This window comes from Xyrauchen texanus, chromosome 20 (assembly GCF_025860055.1).
Source record: "Xyrauchen texanus isolate HMW12.3.18 chromosome 20, RBS_HiC_50CHRs, whole genome shotgun sequence".
Classification (NCBI taxonomy): Eukaryota; Metazoa; Chordata; class Actinopteri; order Cypriniformes; family Catostomidae; genus Xyrauchen; species Xyrauchen texanus.
This window is the reverse complement of record NC_068295.1, coordinates 34110915-34128436: the sequence shown is the minus strand read 5'-3', so window position 1 is coordinate 34128436 and position 17522 is coordinate 34110915. Positions and strand designations below refer to the sequence as shown.

Below are 17522 nucleotides of genomic sequence, written 5' to 3'. Positions count from 1 at the left end.
ATTGGGTGACCCCACACTGCCAACCACCTACTGATGAATGTGTGTGTGTGTGTGTGTGTGTGTGTGTAAGAGCTATTCAAGATTTACATATTGCCCTAAAAGACATAAATATGGGGGATATAATGCAAAAACACTGTTTTGCACAATAAACAACCTGGTCTTATAGATTTCGGTAACTATACCTACATTTTTGCAGGCTATCTGCAGGTATCAGCACTTCCATTTTAATACTTTTTAATAAATAAAAAAAAAAAAAGAAGAAAAAGAAAAGAATTGCACGTCAGTTCAATTACTATCAGAGTACATTGCAACAAAATGCATTGTGTACATGCATATATTTACAACATGAAATCACATATTTAAATGACGTGGAGCTGATACGAGTGTAGACGAGCTGGTTTGATAATGTGTGCCTACTCTGTATTTTTTGCTGACATCCTCAATAGTTATTAAAGTTCATAATGTATGCTTATGTCCATTACTATACCATAGTACCACGACTGGCTGCCATTCTTCCAAAATCTGACTTGAACATCCATTTGTTTTTTTTGTGCACTCAATAAGGCTCTCATCAAACATGAGCACAAACAAGCTCCTCCTTGAACTGTGGGCTTGACCAAATCCAATGATGCATGCTGTTTTGCCACACGTGAAACTTTTTGGTATATCGGAGTTATATTTTTGCTAAATCAGGCAAATATCTTCGTTAAACCTTTATGAGTGGTGCATAACCACTGTTCTGAGACACCACATAACTTCAGCCAGCACAGAACAGGGCTGGGCGATATTTTTTTTTCTGCCAACTGACAATATTCGATATATATACCTCGATAATTCTGTTTTTGCTCTGAAATGGCACAAATTTTTTTTTTCTTTGTTTTTAAATCAGAGAAACCATAATTACAACAAAATGCATGAAATGAAAATCTAGTTAAAAAAAAAATAAAACATGTATTCTGCAGTTTTTCACAAAAGAAACAGAAGGAAGAATCTTATACATCAGGCCTAGCAGCATTTTACCACATACTCTATATTATTATTAACACATTTTTCTTGTGAATTTACAGGATGTACAAAAACTATAGTATATTTGGAACTCATTTGACTATATTATTAATAACAATTAACAATTGTGTGTGTCTCAGTCAAGTCTATTATTATAATATAATACTGAATTATTATTATTATTTTGAGGATATGATTTTTTTTTATTTAATAGTAATATATTAGTGTAATGTTTACTTCACCTTCACTTGGAGCTTTTATTTTGGCGGACCTGGAACCTTTATTTTGGCAGAAAGTGAAGTGTTTATTTAACAGTTTACATTACTCCTCATTTCAAATCTGGTTAACTGCTGCCATCCCTTTTTCTGTGATACTGTGTCGCATTTTCAGATTTGTATAATAACTTCTAGTGGTTACAGATGTTTGGAATTTAAAAACAGCACGTGATCCATATGACTCCAGTGGTTTAATCCATGTTTTAAGAAGCAAAATGATAGATGTGGGTGAGAAACATATCAATATTTAAGTCATTTTTTACAATAAATCTCCACTTTCTCTTTCAAATTCACATTCTGAAAGTGAAAGTAGAGATTTATAGTAAAAAAAAGACCTTGCATATGTATTTCTCAAGAACACCTATCATATTTCTTCTGAAGACATGGATTAAACCACTGGAGTTTTATGGATTACTTTTATGTTGCCTTTATGAGCTTTTGGAGCATCAAAGTTCTGGTCACCATTCACTTGCATTGTTTGGATCTACAGAGTGGAGATATTCTTCTAAAAATCTTCATTTGTGTTCTACAGTAGTTAGAAAGTCATGTACGTCTGGAACGGCATGAGGGTGAGTAAATTATATTTTTGGAAGACCTATTCCTTTTAAAAAATATGATTTTTTTACCTCTTATTTTTGTTCTGATGACTTAATGTGAGGAATATTCAGAAAATGGTTCACCAGATGGATTTATTGAAAACATTTATGTTGTATGTTGGTAAAAGTTGTTAGAAGACTCACAAGTCACAAGAGATGTTATCTTTAGTAGACAGTTTGTATGTCTTTGATTTACATGTCACTTACCTCAGCAAGGGTCAGACTGTCATTCTCACTATTTTATTTAAACAAAAAATGTTTACACGATTTAATGTTGCAGTTAAAAACAAATTCAGTCCAACATAAAATACAAATTTTTAGACTCATTTGGCACTTGAGCGTTAAATCTGGATGAAGATTATTATGCATAAAGCCATCAAAAAAGACAGCCAGAGACAGAATGTGTGGTGGTGTGTGTTGAGAGGGCAGAATTTCTCGTGTTTGATCCACACAAGCTCAAAAACCTGTTTCTCTCATGTCCAGCTAAACCACCATCACAAACTCTGTGATGGTGTGCTCTCACACACACACACACACACACACACACACACACACACACACACACACACAAGGATGGAGAAACACGCAGAAACTGCCCAAACACATGTAAGCTCCTCATTAAGACTTCCAAGACTAATGAAAAAGCAGATTGTTCAGGTCCTTTCCAGCGTCAAGTGTGACAGTTTAAATGTTCATTTCTTAAATACTTCTTCACTGAGACTACAAACACCTGTGAAAAGCACACTTTGGGAAAGGCAGAGTGAGTGAGAGAACCAGGGAGAGTTATAGAGTGGTAAGATTTGTTTTTCAAAGATCTGATTCTTTTTTTTAAAGGAATATTTCCCCCAAAATGAAAATTCTGTCAAAATATAATAATTCTCATGACATTTCAAACCTGTATGACTATCTTTATTAAGTGAAACACAAAGTTAAAGAAGGTTTACAGTGCTCTTTTGTTTTAAACAATAAAAGAATATCAAGCTCCAAAAATAATAATAAAGCACAATAAAAGCAGTCAATCGGATTTTCAGTAAACAACAACTTAAATTTAATTCTATTCTTCACACAAAGCTATCGTATGGCTCCAGAAGAGTTTTTAGAAATTGGTAGCCAATTGATAGTGGTCACTGAATGCTTTCATTGCATGGCAAAGAGCAGTGTGAACAGTCTACAAAATATCTCCTTTTGTGCTCCATTGAAGAAAGAAAGTCTTACAGGCTTAAAACAACACTAGTATGAGATCATGATGAGAAAATGTCTATTCTTTTATGTGGAAAAAAAAAAAGGAAATCAGCAAAAATTCCACACAGAATATGACACATAGAGATGGATTTAGTAAAACTATGTATACAGAAAAAAGGATGTTAGACAGAGATTCAGAGGCTGTAAAGACTGCGAGTACAGGGCAGAATGTATAAAAATCTGTGAACAGCACAAGGCCATTGTGTGTGCTCTAATTCCTGCCCACCAGTTGTTATGTAAGTGATGGCAGGCGGGTGGGTCTGTAAAGTGTGCTTGTTTAAAGTGATAAATACTGCCACCATACCAGGGGCATTGCTAGACATAACGCTCTACTGAGGCACAGGCCCCCATTACTCATATCACTTTTTTTTCTCTTTCTTTTAAGCCTGCTGTGTGCAAGAAGTATACAAAACAATGCACTACACAAACTTCCTTGCTTAATCCACTATTCCCACACTGCAACAACTACTCGGAAAGGTAAACGTGTAGAGATATTAATATTTATGAAAATATTTAAGTATCTTCAACATACTGTACATGAACATTCTCAACATGTTTTACAGAATATCTTGCACGTTTGCATTCTTCTATATTACACATCAGGAAAACATCTGTCAAGTAAGTTTATGGAATTGCATTATCCTACGTTAGGTAAAACGGCCTCAGACAAACGGCTTTTGACAAAAAGTTCTCAGAATGAGCAGAGAGTTGGTTGCTAGGTAAGAGTTTGTCGCTAGGCAGAGTTAAACTGGCTGAGTTTGGTTGCTAGCTTGCGAAACTAGCTGAGCTTTTTCTAACTTTATAAATGCAGAAGCGTAATTTCTATAAGTGAATAACTAGCTAGCTAACATTATTGGTGTAAGTTTAAACTGATGTTTGAAACTCAGTAAGTTTACTTGCAGCAACAACAACAACTGAAAACAAGGCAAACTATAGTCCTTTAGACGCTAGGTAATTAGCACACAGCAGCCATAGTTACTGACAACTGTTTATACAGTGTCCTAAACTAGCAATAGCAAAATTAAATGATTCATTTCATATCCAAAATATTGATTCATTGTCATAATACACAATCAAAGACAGTACAACAGAACACAAAAATGTGTTTATTTCTCTGCAATTCCAAAGACTTAACAGAGGTTTTACTGAGACTTAATGCTTTTCATCTGATGTCTGAAACTTGACTCTGACAGCTGAGGATGTAATTTATCAAGCCTTACCTCCCTCAAACTCATCTCTCCTTTCTGCTTCCCTGTCCCTGCCAATAATGTTGGAGTCATAATAAGATCATCTGTATTATTTAGAAACTTACTTTCGTACCGACACCTGGGTAGGATGGACCAGCTCGTCTTTCATGTTGTTTGTTGGCTTCTTATCACGAATAAACTATCCCATTGCTATGTGAAAGAATTTCGGGTTCGTAGTTTCATTCGGCACAAATGGTCGTGGGTTTGATACAGCTGGTCTGCGCACTTGACTTTAGTGTATCCACTTAACTCGTGTCTTTGGCATGCACCACTGCTCTGCCGTGATTTAAACTGAACTCAGAATCGATTCGGATTCTTTTGAGTATAAATTGTGATGCATTGCTGAAATGATTTTTTCCCAACAGCTCTACTGGTAAAATAGACAATTATAAATTGTATTATCTTATATATTTTGTAAATGTTGACACGACACCAGACGACGCACCCTGAAAACTGTTAGAACGGTTTCATGCTGAAGAGCTGCTTAAACGTACGTTTTTTTTTCTCTCTCATATGATACCAACATCATAATATATGTCAAAATGATTGACGACTTTCATGCAAAACATGAGCACATTGATGTCATTAAATGAGTCTGCTTTTTTATTACAACCATTACTCCTGGTCGGAGGCTTTGCGTAAATATTTCGTTTATACATATAGGATTACATTCTAAGTTTAATGGTGCAACACTCAAATATTTAGTAGTGCTTAAGTTGTGACTAAGTGCCCATTTATGCCACAACAAGGCTAAGTTTAAACGCACTGTATGTATAACTGGTGCAACCGGCCCCTTGTGTGTGCGGCTGCGTGCTGCAGTGGCTTTGGTTATAGCAAGCGCTATAACCGCATGGACATGGATTTCTGCACGCATGCATCAGATTTGTATTTTAGTTTATTTATTTAAGTGTTGATTGGGTGGGTTACTGCGTTGCATTTAGATAGATCCATTTCTTTTTTCCAGGATTATCAAACTAAATGAATGATAAATTGTTAAAACTCAAACTTGAGATTTTACTGCGGCACAGCAGATTTATACTGGGGCACGTGCACCAGTAAAAGGGGTCTAGTGACGCCCTTGCACCATACCCACATGTGTGCGACACATGAGGCCCACAAACACGCAGGGGCCGCCCCCCTTTAAACTGTCACACACACCGGCACAATTGCACCATCTGCACGGTTTAGCATTCTTATATAAAAATCCCACAAGCCTCCAGCACACTCAAAACAAACAATTAAAGGGATAGTTCATCCAAAAATGAAAATTCAGTCAGAATTTGCTTACTCTCATGTCAAACCTGTATGACTTTCTTTCTTCTGTGAAACACAACAGGATTTAGAACAGATTGTCAATTCAAAGAAAGTCAATGGTGACCATGGCTGTCAAGCACGATTTCAGTCCTGTTCCACACACAAAACTATCATATGGCTTCAGAAGATTTGGAATATAGTGCACAAGTCATATGGATGCCTTTTATTATACTTTTATGGTGCTTTTTGTCCTTTGTTGAGTTTGACAGCAACTGGTCACTATTCACTTTAATTTTGTGACATAAAGCAGCTCAGACATTCTTCTAAAACATCTCCTTTTGTGTTCCACAGAAGAAATACAATTATTTGGGTTTGGAACAACATAAATTATGACATAATTTTCATTTTTGGGTGAACAATCCCTTTGACACAATATTTATTTTGTATATAAACTAGACTGGAAGTTATGTATTTAGAAAAAAGCACATAATATTGGTCTTGCCTTTGAGAGAGATGGGGTTTTCAGCTCTTACCTGAGACAGGAACAGAAAGATTACCACAAAGACAGCCCAGCAGGTCTAGAAATGCACCACGTGTCACCAAACATGGATTCCGTCTGTGTATTTGTGGGTAAGAGAGAGGGTGTTAATAATAATTATTATTATTTAAACAACAGTATGTCATTGTATTTACTCACAGGCACACAGTAAATCACTCACATCATGGCCCCAAAAATATCTGGACACTCAAGCCACACAATTGTAGGGCCAAACTGTCACGGGCAATCAAGAGAGGCAAAGCGCGCACACGCCAAGAGAATCCACAGTCACTTCCAGGACAGCGGTGACACGCGGCGCATGTGGCAGGGCATCCAGGCCATCACCAACTACAGGACAACATCAGTTGCCTGTGACAAAGATGCCTCCCTTCCAGATGCGCTGAACGACTTCTACACTCGGTTTGAAGTGCAGAACGACGTGGTGGCGAGGAAGACCACCCCTCCTCCCAACGACCAGGTGCTCTGTCTTACCACGGCAGATGTGAGGAAAACTCTATGTAGAGTCAACCCACGGAAGGCTGCTGGACCAGACAACATTCCTGGCAGAGTGCTCAGAGGATGTGCAGACCAGCTAGCAGATGTTCTTACCGACATCTTCAACATCTCTCTGAGCAGCGCCGTCGTTCCAACGTGCTTCAAGGCCACCACCATCATCCCCATGCCAAAGAAGTCTTCAGTGTCCTGCCTAAACGACTACCGTCCCGTCGCACTCACACCCATCATCATGAAGTGCTTCGAGAGGCTCGTCATGAGGCACATTAAGACCCAGCTGCCCCCTTCACTAGACCCACTACAGTTTGCGTATCGTCCAAACCGTTCAACGGACGATGCCATCGCCACAACCCTCCATCTGGCCCTCACCCACCTAGACAATAACGACTCATACGTTCGAATGCTGTTCATAGATTTCAGCTCAGCATTCAACACAATCATTCCCCAGCACCTGACTGGAAAGCTGAACCTGCTGGGCCTGGATATCTCCCTCTGCAACTGGATCCTGGACTTCCTGACTGGGAGACCTCAGTCAGTCCGGATCGGGAACAGCATCTCCACCACCAACACACGCACTGGGGCCCCCCAGGGCTGTGTGCTCAGTCCACTGCTGTTCACTCTGCTGACTCACGACTGTGCAGCAATGCACAGCTCGAACCACATCGTCAAGTTCGCCGATGACACGACCGTGGTGGGTCTCATCAGCAAGAACGACGAGTCAGCATACAGAGAGGAGGTGCAGCGGCTGACGAACTGGTGTAGAGCCAACAACCTGTCCCTGAATGTCGACAAAACAAAAGAGATGGTTGTTGACTTTAGGAGAGCACAAGGTGAACACACTCCTCTGAACATCGACGGCTCCTCTGTGGAGATCGCCAAGAGCACCAAATTCCTTGGTGTTCATCTGGCGGAGAACCTCACCTGGTCCCTCAACACCAGCTCTATCACCAAGAAAGCACAGCAGCGTCTCTACTTTCTTCGAAGGCTGAGGAAAGCACATCTCCCAACCCCCATCCTCACTACGTTCTATAGAGGGACTATTGAGAGCATCCTGAGCAGCTGCATCACTGCCTGGCTTGGGACTTGCACCGTTTCGGACCGCAAAGCCCTGCAGAGGATAGTGAGGACAGCTGAGAAGATCATTGGGGTCTCTCTTCCCTCCATCAAAGACATTTACAAAAAACACTGTATCCGCAAAGCAACCAGCATTGTGGACGACCCCACACACCCCTCACGCAAACTCTTTACCCTCCTGCCGTCTGGCAAGAGGTACCGAAGCATTCGGGCCCTCACGGCCAGACTGTGTAACAGCTTCTTCCCCCAAGCCATCAGACTCCTCAATACTCAGAGACTGGTTTGACACACACACGTGTCCTGAGTCGCACTTTAAATTACTGTCACTTTATAACTGTCTGCTACCTCAATAACTGCTATGTGCATAGAACACTATCTCATAGTATGTTATGTTTACATTTTTAGAAACTGTCATCTTTTTGCACTACTGAGTACTGGTCGGCGCTGCACTGTGTCTATTGTCCTGTTCATTGTCAGTAATTTGTTGTACTGTCCTGTACTTTTTGCACATGTTTGCACGTGCACTTTATATAGGTATATATAGGTATTTTATATAGGTATTTTATTTTGTTGTGTTGTCTCATGTGGTCCTGTGTTGGTCCTTTGTTGTTTTTATGTAGCACCATTGTCCTGGAGGAACGTGGTCTCGTTTCGCTGTGTACTGTACTAACTGTATATGGTTGAAACGACAATAAAAACCACTTGACTTGACACAAAACTGAACTGTGCGATATCTGCACTATTAGCATCAGTGAAAAGTTAAGGAATTAGCACTTTGATGACATTTCTCACAAAGTAATTAGTGAAAATGTAACTTGATAATTTTTTTTGGTAATTATTAATTTGTAGTGGATTACGGTTTTTGAGGAACTTACCCAAAACTGACTGGCATCGGCAATCCAAATTGCATAAAAAAATTGTAAACAAACGGTGAACGACAAATCTTTTACTGAATTGACATTCTGTAATAATTAGTGATGTCAAAACATATCAATATATCGATTATTGATTGGCAGGTTATTTTATCAATACATTTGAGGCATCGATATATTGACATCAGTCACATTTAGATTAGAAGCCTGATTTGTCGGCTTAGTCTGACGTAATAGCTTTGGGAGACCACAAGGGGGAGACAAAACCTTTACTGAAGCCAGTAGCGGTATGGACAAGGCACAGATACGAGCTTATAGCAGTCCAAAGTTATGAAGGTTTTTGTACATCTTCAGGAATTCAAGTGACATTGATGAGTTTTCAGGTTAGTGTATGAAACTGGTGTTAAACAAAGGGTAAACTTCTTTTTATCCAAACACTGCTCATAAGCTTGTTGTGCTCTGGCTTCGGGGGATTGAATAGGGTTGTTGTACTTCCCTTTTAGTAGCCACCCACGATCTTGAAGTTTTAAAATACCACTTCCGAGTGTGGGAATCATGTTAAAATTCAAAATACTCCCACATAACTAATGTACTTCTTTGTTTTAACGCCACACCTTTTTCTTCAGCTGATAGAAAAGGTTCATATGCAATACTTCACACTTTATATTTGGTGTCTTTAATTACTTTGCACTTTCATAAAACTTTCATGGTTCTGAGAAACAATTACATTTAATGTTTGCTGCTGCAAAGGTTAGGGTTAGCGTCGTGGTTAGGGGTTGGGTGACTGTGGAAGTCCAAACCAGCAGTGAATGAATATCAAATTGAGAATTAATTGAGAGCAAATATATATGATACAGGCCCAAACCAGTTGGGGATGCTGAGGGTAAAGCATCACATGAGCTACCCATGGGCAGAAAGAGAATTCTAGGTCCTGTATCTCACACCAACCACAGGGCTAACATTTGCGGGAATGTGTGTGTTTGTGAGAGCGACAGACCACAGTGCAGCATATGCTCATGGGCATGGGTGAGAACAAGAGGGCCAGTGTTCATAACTGACGTCAGTATTTCATCACTTAGATATTAATAACACACTGCCTCTCTCTGAATGTCTGGCTTCATCTGTTTTTGTCCCACTGTTGCTCTCTTTAAATGCACATTGCTGCTCAGAATGCAAATTAACAGGATTACCCGTATATATTGAAAGACCAAGTCAAACAGCCGGACTCTATTTGTGGTTTTGTTGTTTTGGGTATCTGTAAATGTCATTTTTTTTCCACTTCCTTTTTATCTCAACTTTTTCTTTCAGTCTTCGGCCACTATGCACTAAACATGACCTAAATCTCTCTCTCTCTTAAATGCAGTATGCAGAACCAGTCCCACTTAAACGTTTGGACACACCTACTCAATCACTACTATAATTCTAAAATGTAGAAAATGATATCTCTGCTAACTTGTTCCTAAATGTCTCTCTCTCTCATTAAGCCGTTTGCTATAAAGCATCAGTATGGATGAGTGAGAGTGGTCAAAGGGCACATTGCTGTGTCAAGCACCCTGTAGCGCTAGTGTTCGTGTGCTGGGTCAGTGAGCAGAGAGCAGCCTTTGAAACAGCAGCACAGAACACAGAGAGCTTGCTTTACACAAATGAATGAGTCTTGGGCAGAGGGGTGTGTACAGCCCCTCAGCAGGAGGCTAGCCGGAACTCTGCTTGTGCATGTGACCACACTGGCTGATATGCATGCAAATAATTAAATATTATAAAAAATGTTATCAATATATAGGACTGACAGAACCCACCTTGTGGCAAGCCACAGCCGTGGAAACAGGGCATGAGAGATGTCACAGTCCTCCTCACTTCCAGACTGGGGTCTGTGTGTGTCTGTCAGGTAGGAACGTAGCAGCGATAGCACCTATGGATAAGATAGGATATTTTTATTAGGAGAATGATTTAGAGAGATAGAAGAAAGAAGAGAAAGTTCAGAGAGATCAGACAGAAAACTCATAGAGAGAGACAAGACAGGAGCCACAGAGAGAAATCAGAAAATGACCTGATAGAGAGACAGAGAAATGCAGGTGTTACTGGAGGATAATCACGTATCCGTAGCAGATATATATATTTTTGAGCTTCACACCATAAGAAAACAATCACTGCCTTGATCAATATATACAAGGGGTATTCATTTACGTCTGTAAATGTTTTTGTTCATAATTTCTTGCTAAATGTTTAATTGTATTATATTGAAGAAAAAAAAAAAAATTATATATATATATATATATTTTTTTCTTCTATATATATATATATATATAGTATTGTTATTATTATTTATTTTATTTTTGGTAATTACTATGCACATTATTTTAATTATATTTGTATTTTTATTGTTATATGTTACAGTTTCATTTATTTTATATGTCTATTAATGCTTTGGCAATATTCTAAGTAAACACAATAATGAAATAAATTACTTTCAATTGAAAAATAGAAAATGAGAGAGACAGAGAGAGAGCAGAAAACCACAGAGAGATCAGAAAGGAGTCATAGAGAGAAATATCGTACAGAGAGATTGCATAGATCATAAAAAAATCAGACTGAGAAATCATTGAGATCAGAAAGAAATCATTGAGAGATCAAAAAGAGAAATCATAGTGATAGGAGAGATCACAAAGATATTATAAAGAGAGAGACAGGACAGAAGTCATACATAAATCAAAGATATCAGACAGAGACATAAAAGAGATCAGACAGAAATCATATAGAGAGAGAGATCAGGCAGATAAAGCAGAGAAAGATCAGACAGAAATCTTAGAGAGAGAGATATCCGAGAAAGATCAAAGTGATTGCAGAGATCAGAGAAATCATAGATATCAGACAGAAATCATTCAAAGGGATCAGAGAGATAAAGATCAGACAGAAATCATAGAGGGATCAGACGGAAATCAAAGTGAGAGATCAGACAGAGAAATCAGAGAGATTAAGATTAAACAGAAATCATACAAAGGGATCAGACAGAAATCAACAGATAGATCAGACAGAGAAATCAAAAGAGAGATCAGACAGAAATCAAAGTGAGAGATCAGACAAAGAAATCAGAGAGATAAAGATCAGACAGAAATCAGAGAGATAAAGATCAGACAGAAATCAGAGAGATAAAGATCAGACAGAAATCAGAGAGAGAGATCAGACAGATAAATAAGAGAATGAGATAAAACAAACATAAATTACAGAGATCAGACAGAAATCATTAAGAGAAAGACCAGACACAAAAGACCATAGAGAGATCAGAGAACGTTCAAACAAGGAAATTCCAGAGATCAGAGAAATCAGACAGAAAATTCAGAGATCAGACTAATAAAAGATTTATGACAAAAATAATAAAGAGAGATTAGCCAGAAATCAGAGAGAGATCAGACAGAGAAATTATCCATAGAGAGAGAGATTGAGAAAAGGACAGTAGAGAAACATAGCAAATGGATAGAAGACAGTTATTTGATGATAACCCAGTTAAAAAGTTTACACTGGGCTGAAATAGTCTCTTTACTGGGTTGCGGCCAAAATATGGAAGCCATTCATTATACCCTGAGCGGGAGAAGCACAGGGCAAAACAAGTTTGACCATGAAATACCAGGCTTGGCCTTCCAGCTGCGGACACCCCTCGACACTGGCGGCCCACACCCTTTATCCCACACATTTAGCCCAGTCCTGCTAACACTGTCAGGGGGAAGGCCTGTGATGACTGGCCTCTCTTGCTCCCTCAGAGGGAAGTGCTTGTATTTATAGTGAAAACTACACAACTAGTGAATGACCACAAACCGAAGGCACTGGCTAAAATCAAAAACAAACACCCCATTGAGGTCCATAATTCAACAGGGTGTACACAGTGACAAAGACATGCACGCATATAGAAAAGACGCATGCACAAACCAACACCAGAAATGTCGGAGGACAGTGTATGCTAGATGCTGACCTTTGACACATTAACAATGTCTGCCTGGTCATCAAATAAGATGGCAAGGAATCTTTGTAAAAGCCAACGTCTGGGCAGATGCTTTTATACGAGCAGTTTTGGAAAGTCTTGACACAATCTGAATCTAATTAGGCTCATTTGTCTCATCACTTTGACATGTTTTTATTTTACAGGCTTTTCCCGACATCAGAAACAAAGCTTGTGTAAGCATATTTCAAAGGCTTGTAGTGATTGAAGCAGCCACAGAATTTCGGCTTTTGCCAGCAATGCACAACAAAGAACAAACACAAAAAAATCTTGATGCACTTACATGGTGTCCTAATCAGGAACAACGCAACACGTTTCCAGTGATAAGTAATTTGCCTGTCTACAAGGAAAGCCAAAAAATGCTGTGTGACGCAACCCGATCGCAGACAATAAAACACATTTGATGTTTAAAATACAGTGGAGCTGAATTTTCCGACCACTGAGATTTCACTGTGGGCGGGGCTACAAATATCATTTCCCAAATGTCAAAATGTCAGATTTAGAGATAACTTGTATCCCTTGTCACTTTGTTGTGTTTGTTGAGTCTGTTCCTGGGGAAGAGATATAATGTACATTTAAAATGTGTATATCTGCAAATGGTTATTAATTTCTTTTTTATAATTAATTATTTTACTTTTAGTAGTACATTAGGATACAGATGGCTTCAAACCTAGTGGAGGTCACAAGCCTGACAAAAGATTAGTATTTTCCCTTAAAAGTATGTGTGTATGCATGCTCAACCCCCATTGAGTGCACCATGTCGGCTGATCTGATTTATTGTTTTGAAAACACACAGTGGATGAATTTCCCCATGGGGCCTGGATGTTCCACAGGACGTCTAAATAAGACGCTGTTGGAGTGTGGGTGAGTGGCAACACTATGAGAATGCTTTGGACGGGGCAGAAGCTTCAGATTTGGTTAGTGCTGCTCAATCTGTTTCCCTCATTAGCCGGTTTCTAAAGAGAATGGTGAGTTGGGTCAACAGGGATTTTTTGGTGAACTCAGTGGGGTTCAAGCGCTTTACTCAGCAAAGCTGGTTTTGTAATCAAAATGGCGCTTTGAAACACTGCTGACTTCATTTTGTCCTGATATGAAAAGTCCGTAAAGCAAATCTAGGGTTGTGGCATACTTTTTTATAGTGTGAAAGTGTGGTTGTGCTAAGTAATTTAAACTTAGCAGAGGTCTGTATACATTCAAGTTATTTTTAATAGCGTGCTTGGACATAATTGATTCAGCAGAAGAACAAAAAGTCTTTAATTCAAATCTGAACAACAACATCTCCACCCCGCCCCCCAGTTCCCATTCTGTTTTTAGTTTTCCTCTTTCACTTTCTTGTGCCATGTCTGTGTTCTGTTCAAATGACAACACACTGTAACATTTGCTTATATTCAGCAAACAAAAATGTGACCAGATTTGTAAAATTCACATTTTCATAATGTACCAAGTTGGAAGGTCCATCGTATAATTGGCAGCATTGGCTGAGAGTGAATTTCTTTCATACATAAGAAAAATGGTCGTTATAACAGAAATAAACACAAACTAAATCGGAAGCGACTCAAAAGTGAGTGAATTGTTAAATAATCTGGAAATCTGTATCAATACCCAAGTGGCAAGTTGTGCCAAGTACCACTCATATTTATATAAATCTTATTTTTGCAATTTCATTTAGTGATAACGATGCAGAAATGACAGATTTATCTTTTTGTGAAGGCATAGGAACACACACACACACACACACACACACACACACACACACACACACACACACACACACACACACACACAGTCATGCGTGTGTAGTGCCACCACTATCTCTTACTTTGCTGATGCCTCAGTCCACACGTACACCAGCCCTGTATGCATTTCAGGTATTCACATCAGATAACAGTAAGGGTAGGGAAGATCTCCAATAAAAACATAATGACACTATCATCAGCTGGTCTCAACATGCTTCACAACCCCTCACTCGCTCGCTCGCTCACTCAGTCACTCACCCAGGATCTGTTATCGTTCCTATTTTATAAAAACAGTCATGAACATCTATGATTTCCATATTCAAAGAGTAAAGAGCGAGCCACTGTGACTCAGGGAATAAAAAACGACATAGTTACATAGAGGAAAACAAAGAGCTCTCTATCTCTTTCTAATTCCTTAGTTTTCTTTAACCTAGAGCCTGCATATACTTATTTTTATTTTTACAAATTATTTTTGTACATTTGCTAATCCAGAATGCTAAATAAACTATTAAAAATCTATTTAGTTTATTCATATTTTATAAAAAGTTTTAAAAATGTCAAATATTTAATATAATTCATAATAACAATAAAAAAGGCATTGGCTCAAAATTATGTAAATTAGACCACCACCTATGCTACGCACACTTTTAATAAAGCAAAACAGTCCGATAACAAAAAGTGTATATTGGAACAAGATGATGAGGAAAAAAAAACAGCATGGGAGAGAAAAGACTGGAAGTTTGAAAGTTAATCAATCCACAATCTCTCGATTTGATTCATATGGGTATATTTCAGTTATAATTATCCATTATGCTTACATTGTAAATAAATAATATTCTCAATGAATGCTGTTTGGGACTTTATAACTAGGTACATTACAAAAATATACATTTTACAAATTAGATTTTATGATTAGTTCTTCATGAAGAACTGAATCAAAGCAGGAAACTGATGGAGTGTGTACTCCGGGTAGGGAAGGAGGTATTGCCCCAAGTGAAAGAGTTCAAGTACCTCGGGGTCTTGTTCACGAGTGAACAAGCGGGAGGTTGGCTGGAGAATCAGGTCAGTGTGGGCGGTATTGCACTTACTCTATTGCACCGCTGTAACGAACGATCTACTGGTCAATTTTCGTTCCTTCCCTCACCTATGGTCACGAAGGCTGGGTCATGACCGAAAGAACTAGGTCACGAGTACAAGTGGCCGAAATAGGTTTCCTCAGTAGGGTGGCGGGCTTCTCCCTTAGAGATAGGGTGAGGAGCTCAGTCATCCGTGAGGAGCTCGGAGTAGAGCCGCTGCTCCTTTGCGTCAAAAGCAGCCAGCTGAGATGGTTTGGGCATCTGGTAAGGTTACTCTAGGGAGGTGTTTTAGGCACGTCCAGCTGGGAGGATGCCTCGGGCAAGACCCTGGACTAGGTGGAGTGATTACATCTCCACACTGGCCTGGGAACATCTCGGGGTCCCCCAGTCAGAGCTGACTTCGGATAAGTGGTTGAAGATGGTTGGATTAGTTCTTCATAATTTGCCACATTTTAGCTTTTTAAAAATGTTCAAATCCATGTATTCCATCAAAATGATGTCTTTAAATTGCATATATAATATTGAATACATTATATTTTGTTAACTGCTTATTGTTCCCATGCATAAAGCATTTACACTGACTTGTAGAACACGTGCTAAAAACCGGTATTGTCTCTTAAAGTGTGTATGAGCTTTGGTTGAGCGCACACGCATAGACGAGAGAGGACGCATCTAGGCTAATGTTTATTTTTGTTGTTTTTATCAACAACTGACGACTGTAAAGAAGAGAAAGAATATATATATATATATATATAAAAAACATAGTAAACATAGGCTGCTAATCGCAGGGTTGGTGGTTCGAATCCCGGCCCACACGACTCCACATGCCGAAGTGTCCTTGGGCAAGACACTGAACCCCAAGTTGCTCCCAATGGTAGGTTAGCGCCTTGCATGGCAGCTCTGCCATCACTGGTGTGTGAATGTGTGTGTGAATGGGTGATTGGGACACAGTGTAAAGCGCTTTGGTAACCTCTGAGGTTAGAAAAAAGCGCTATATAAGTGCAGACCATTTACCATTACCATTTACCATTACACACTGATTACACGGAATGGGTCAAACCAAAACCAAACTTTTTAATCTCAACACACAATAATAGGATCTTCGTGTTGAACTTCTTCAGCAATATACTTCTCAATCACTGGTGATCGAAATCTGAACATTTACCATTCAGTGGCTAATCACAGACATGTATAATTGCATAGAGTGAAATTTGGTCGCATATGTAGTGATTTACTCATATTGTAGAGGGTTGTGCATAGAGTAAAAAATTGATCTTGGAATTTAAGAATCAATATCGATATTGTTTATATAAAGATTGGGATGCATTGGTAAATCAATATTTTTACCCAGCCCCAGCAGGTATTTCACATAAAGACTTGAATAATTTCTCCCATTTCCATATTTAATGCAGCAGAAGAGAGTTATCTGCCACCACCTGTCACCAGAACACCCACCCACACAACATCTCTCACTAGAAATTCTTTCAGATATTCCCTTACACATCTGCAGGAGCTTCATGAAGATAAACTGCAGCCACAGCAGGAAAGAACACTAAATCCAGCCCTTCCCCTCTTATGTGTCCTTACCAGATGTGATGCAATATGATTCCAGTAACAAGAAATCTGTCTGTCCAAATTGAACTGAAACTGTTCTTGACGCGACACAATCGCAGCCGATGAGAACATATTTAACGTTTAAATAGAGCGTTATGCGGAGCTGGATTTTGGACCAATGAGAATTCAAAGTGGGACGGGCTACAGTGGAAAAAAGGTAAAAAATAAAGATTAAAAAAGACCTACTCACACAGGGTTTTTGGCATCAAAACCATTATTCAAGTACAGGTGAAACTCAAAAAATTAGAATATCGTGCAAAAGTTCATTAATTTCAGTAATTCAACTTAAAAGGTGAAACTAATATATTATATAGACTCATTACAAGCAAAGTAAGATATTTCAAGCCTTTATTTGATATAATTTTGATGATTATGGCTTACAGCTTATGAAAACCCCAAATTCAGAATCTCAGAAAATTAGAATATTACATGAAATCAATAAAAAAAGGATTTTAAATACAGAAATGTCGGCCCTCTGAAAAGTATAAT

The 17522-nt window shown here is 38.7% G+C and overlaps 1 protein-coding gene across 1 annotated transcript in view; it reads right to left on the bottom strand.

The window, feature by feature from the left end:
* thada (THADA armadillo repeat containing) overlaps positions 1-17522 on the bottom strand; it is a 124233-nt gene that overhangs the window by 29445 nt on the left and 77266 nt on the right. Inside the window, exons 30-31 of the mRNA XM_052151733.1 lie at positions 10413-10525; positions 6153-6235 (exon numbers count right to left, since the gene is read on the bottom strand). Of these exons, the coding sequence (XP_052007693.1) occupies positions 6153-6235; positions 10413-10525 (196 nt within the window). The remainder of the gene's footprint in view (positions 1-6152; positions 6236-10412; positions 10526-17522) is intronic.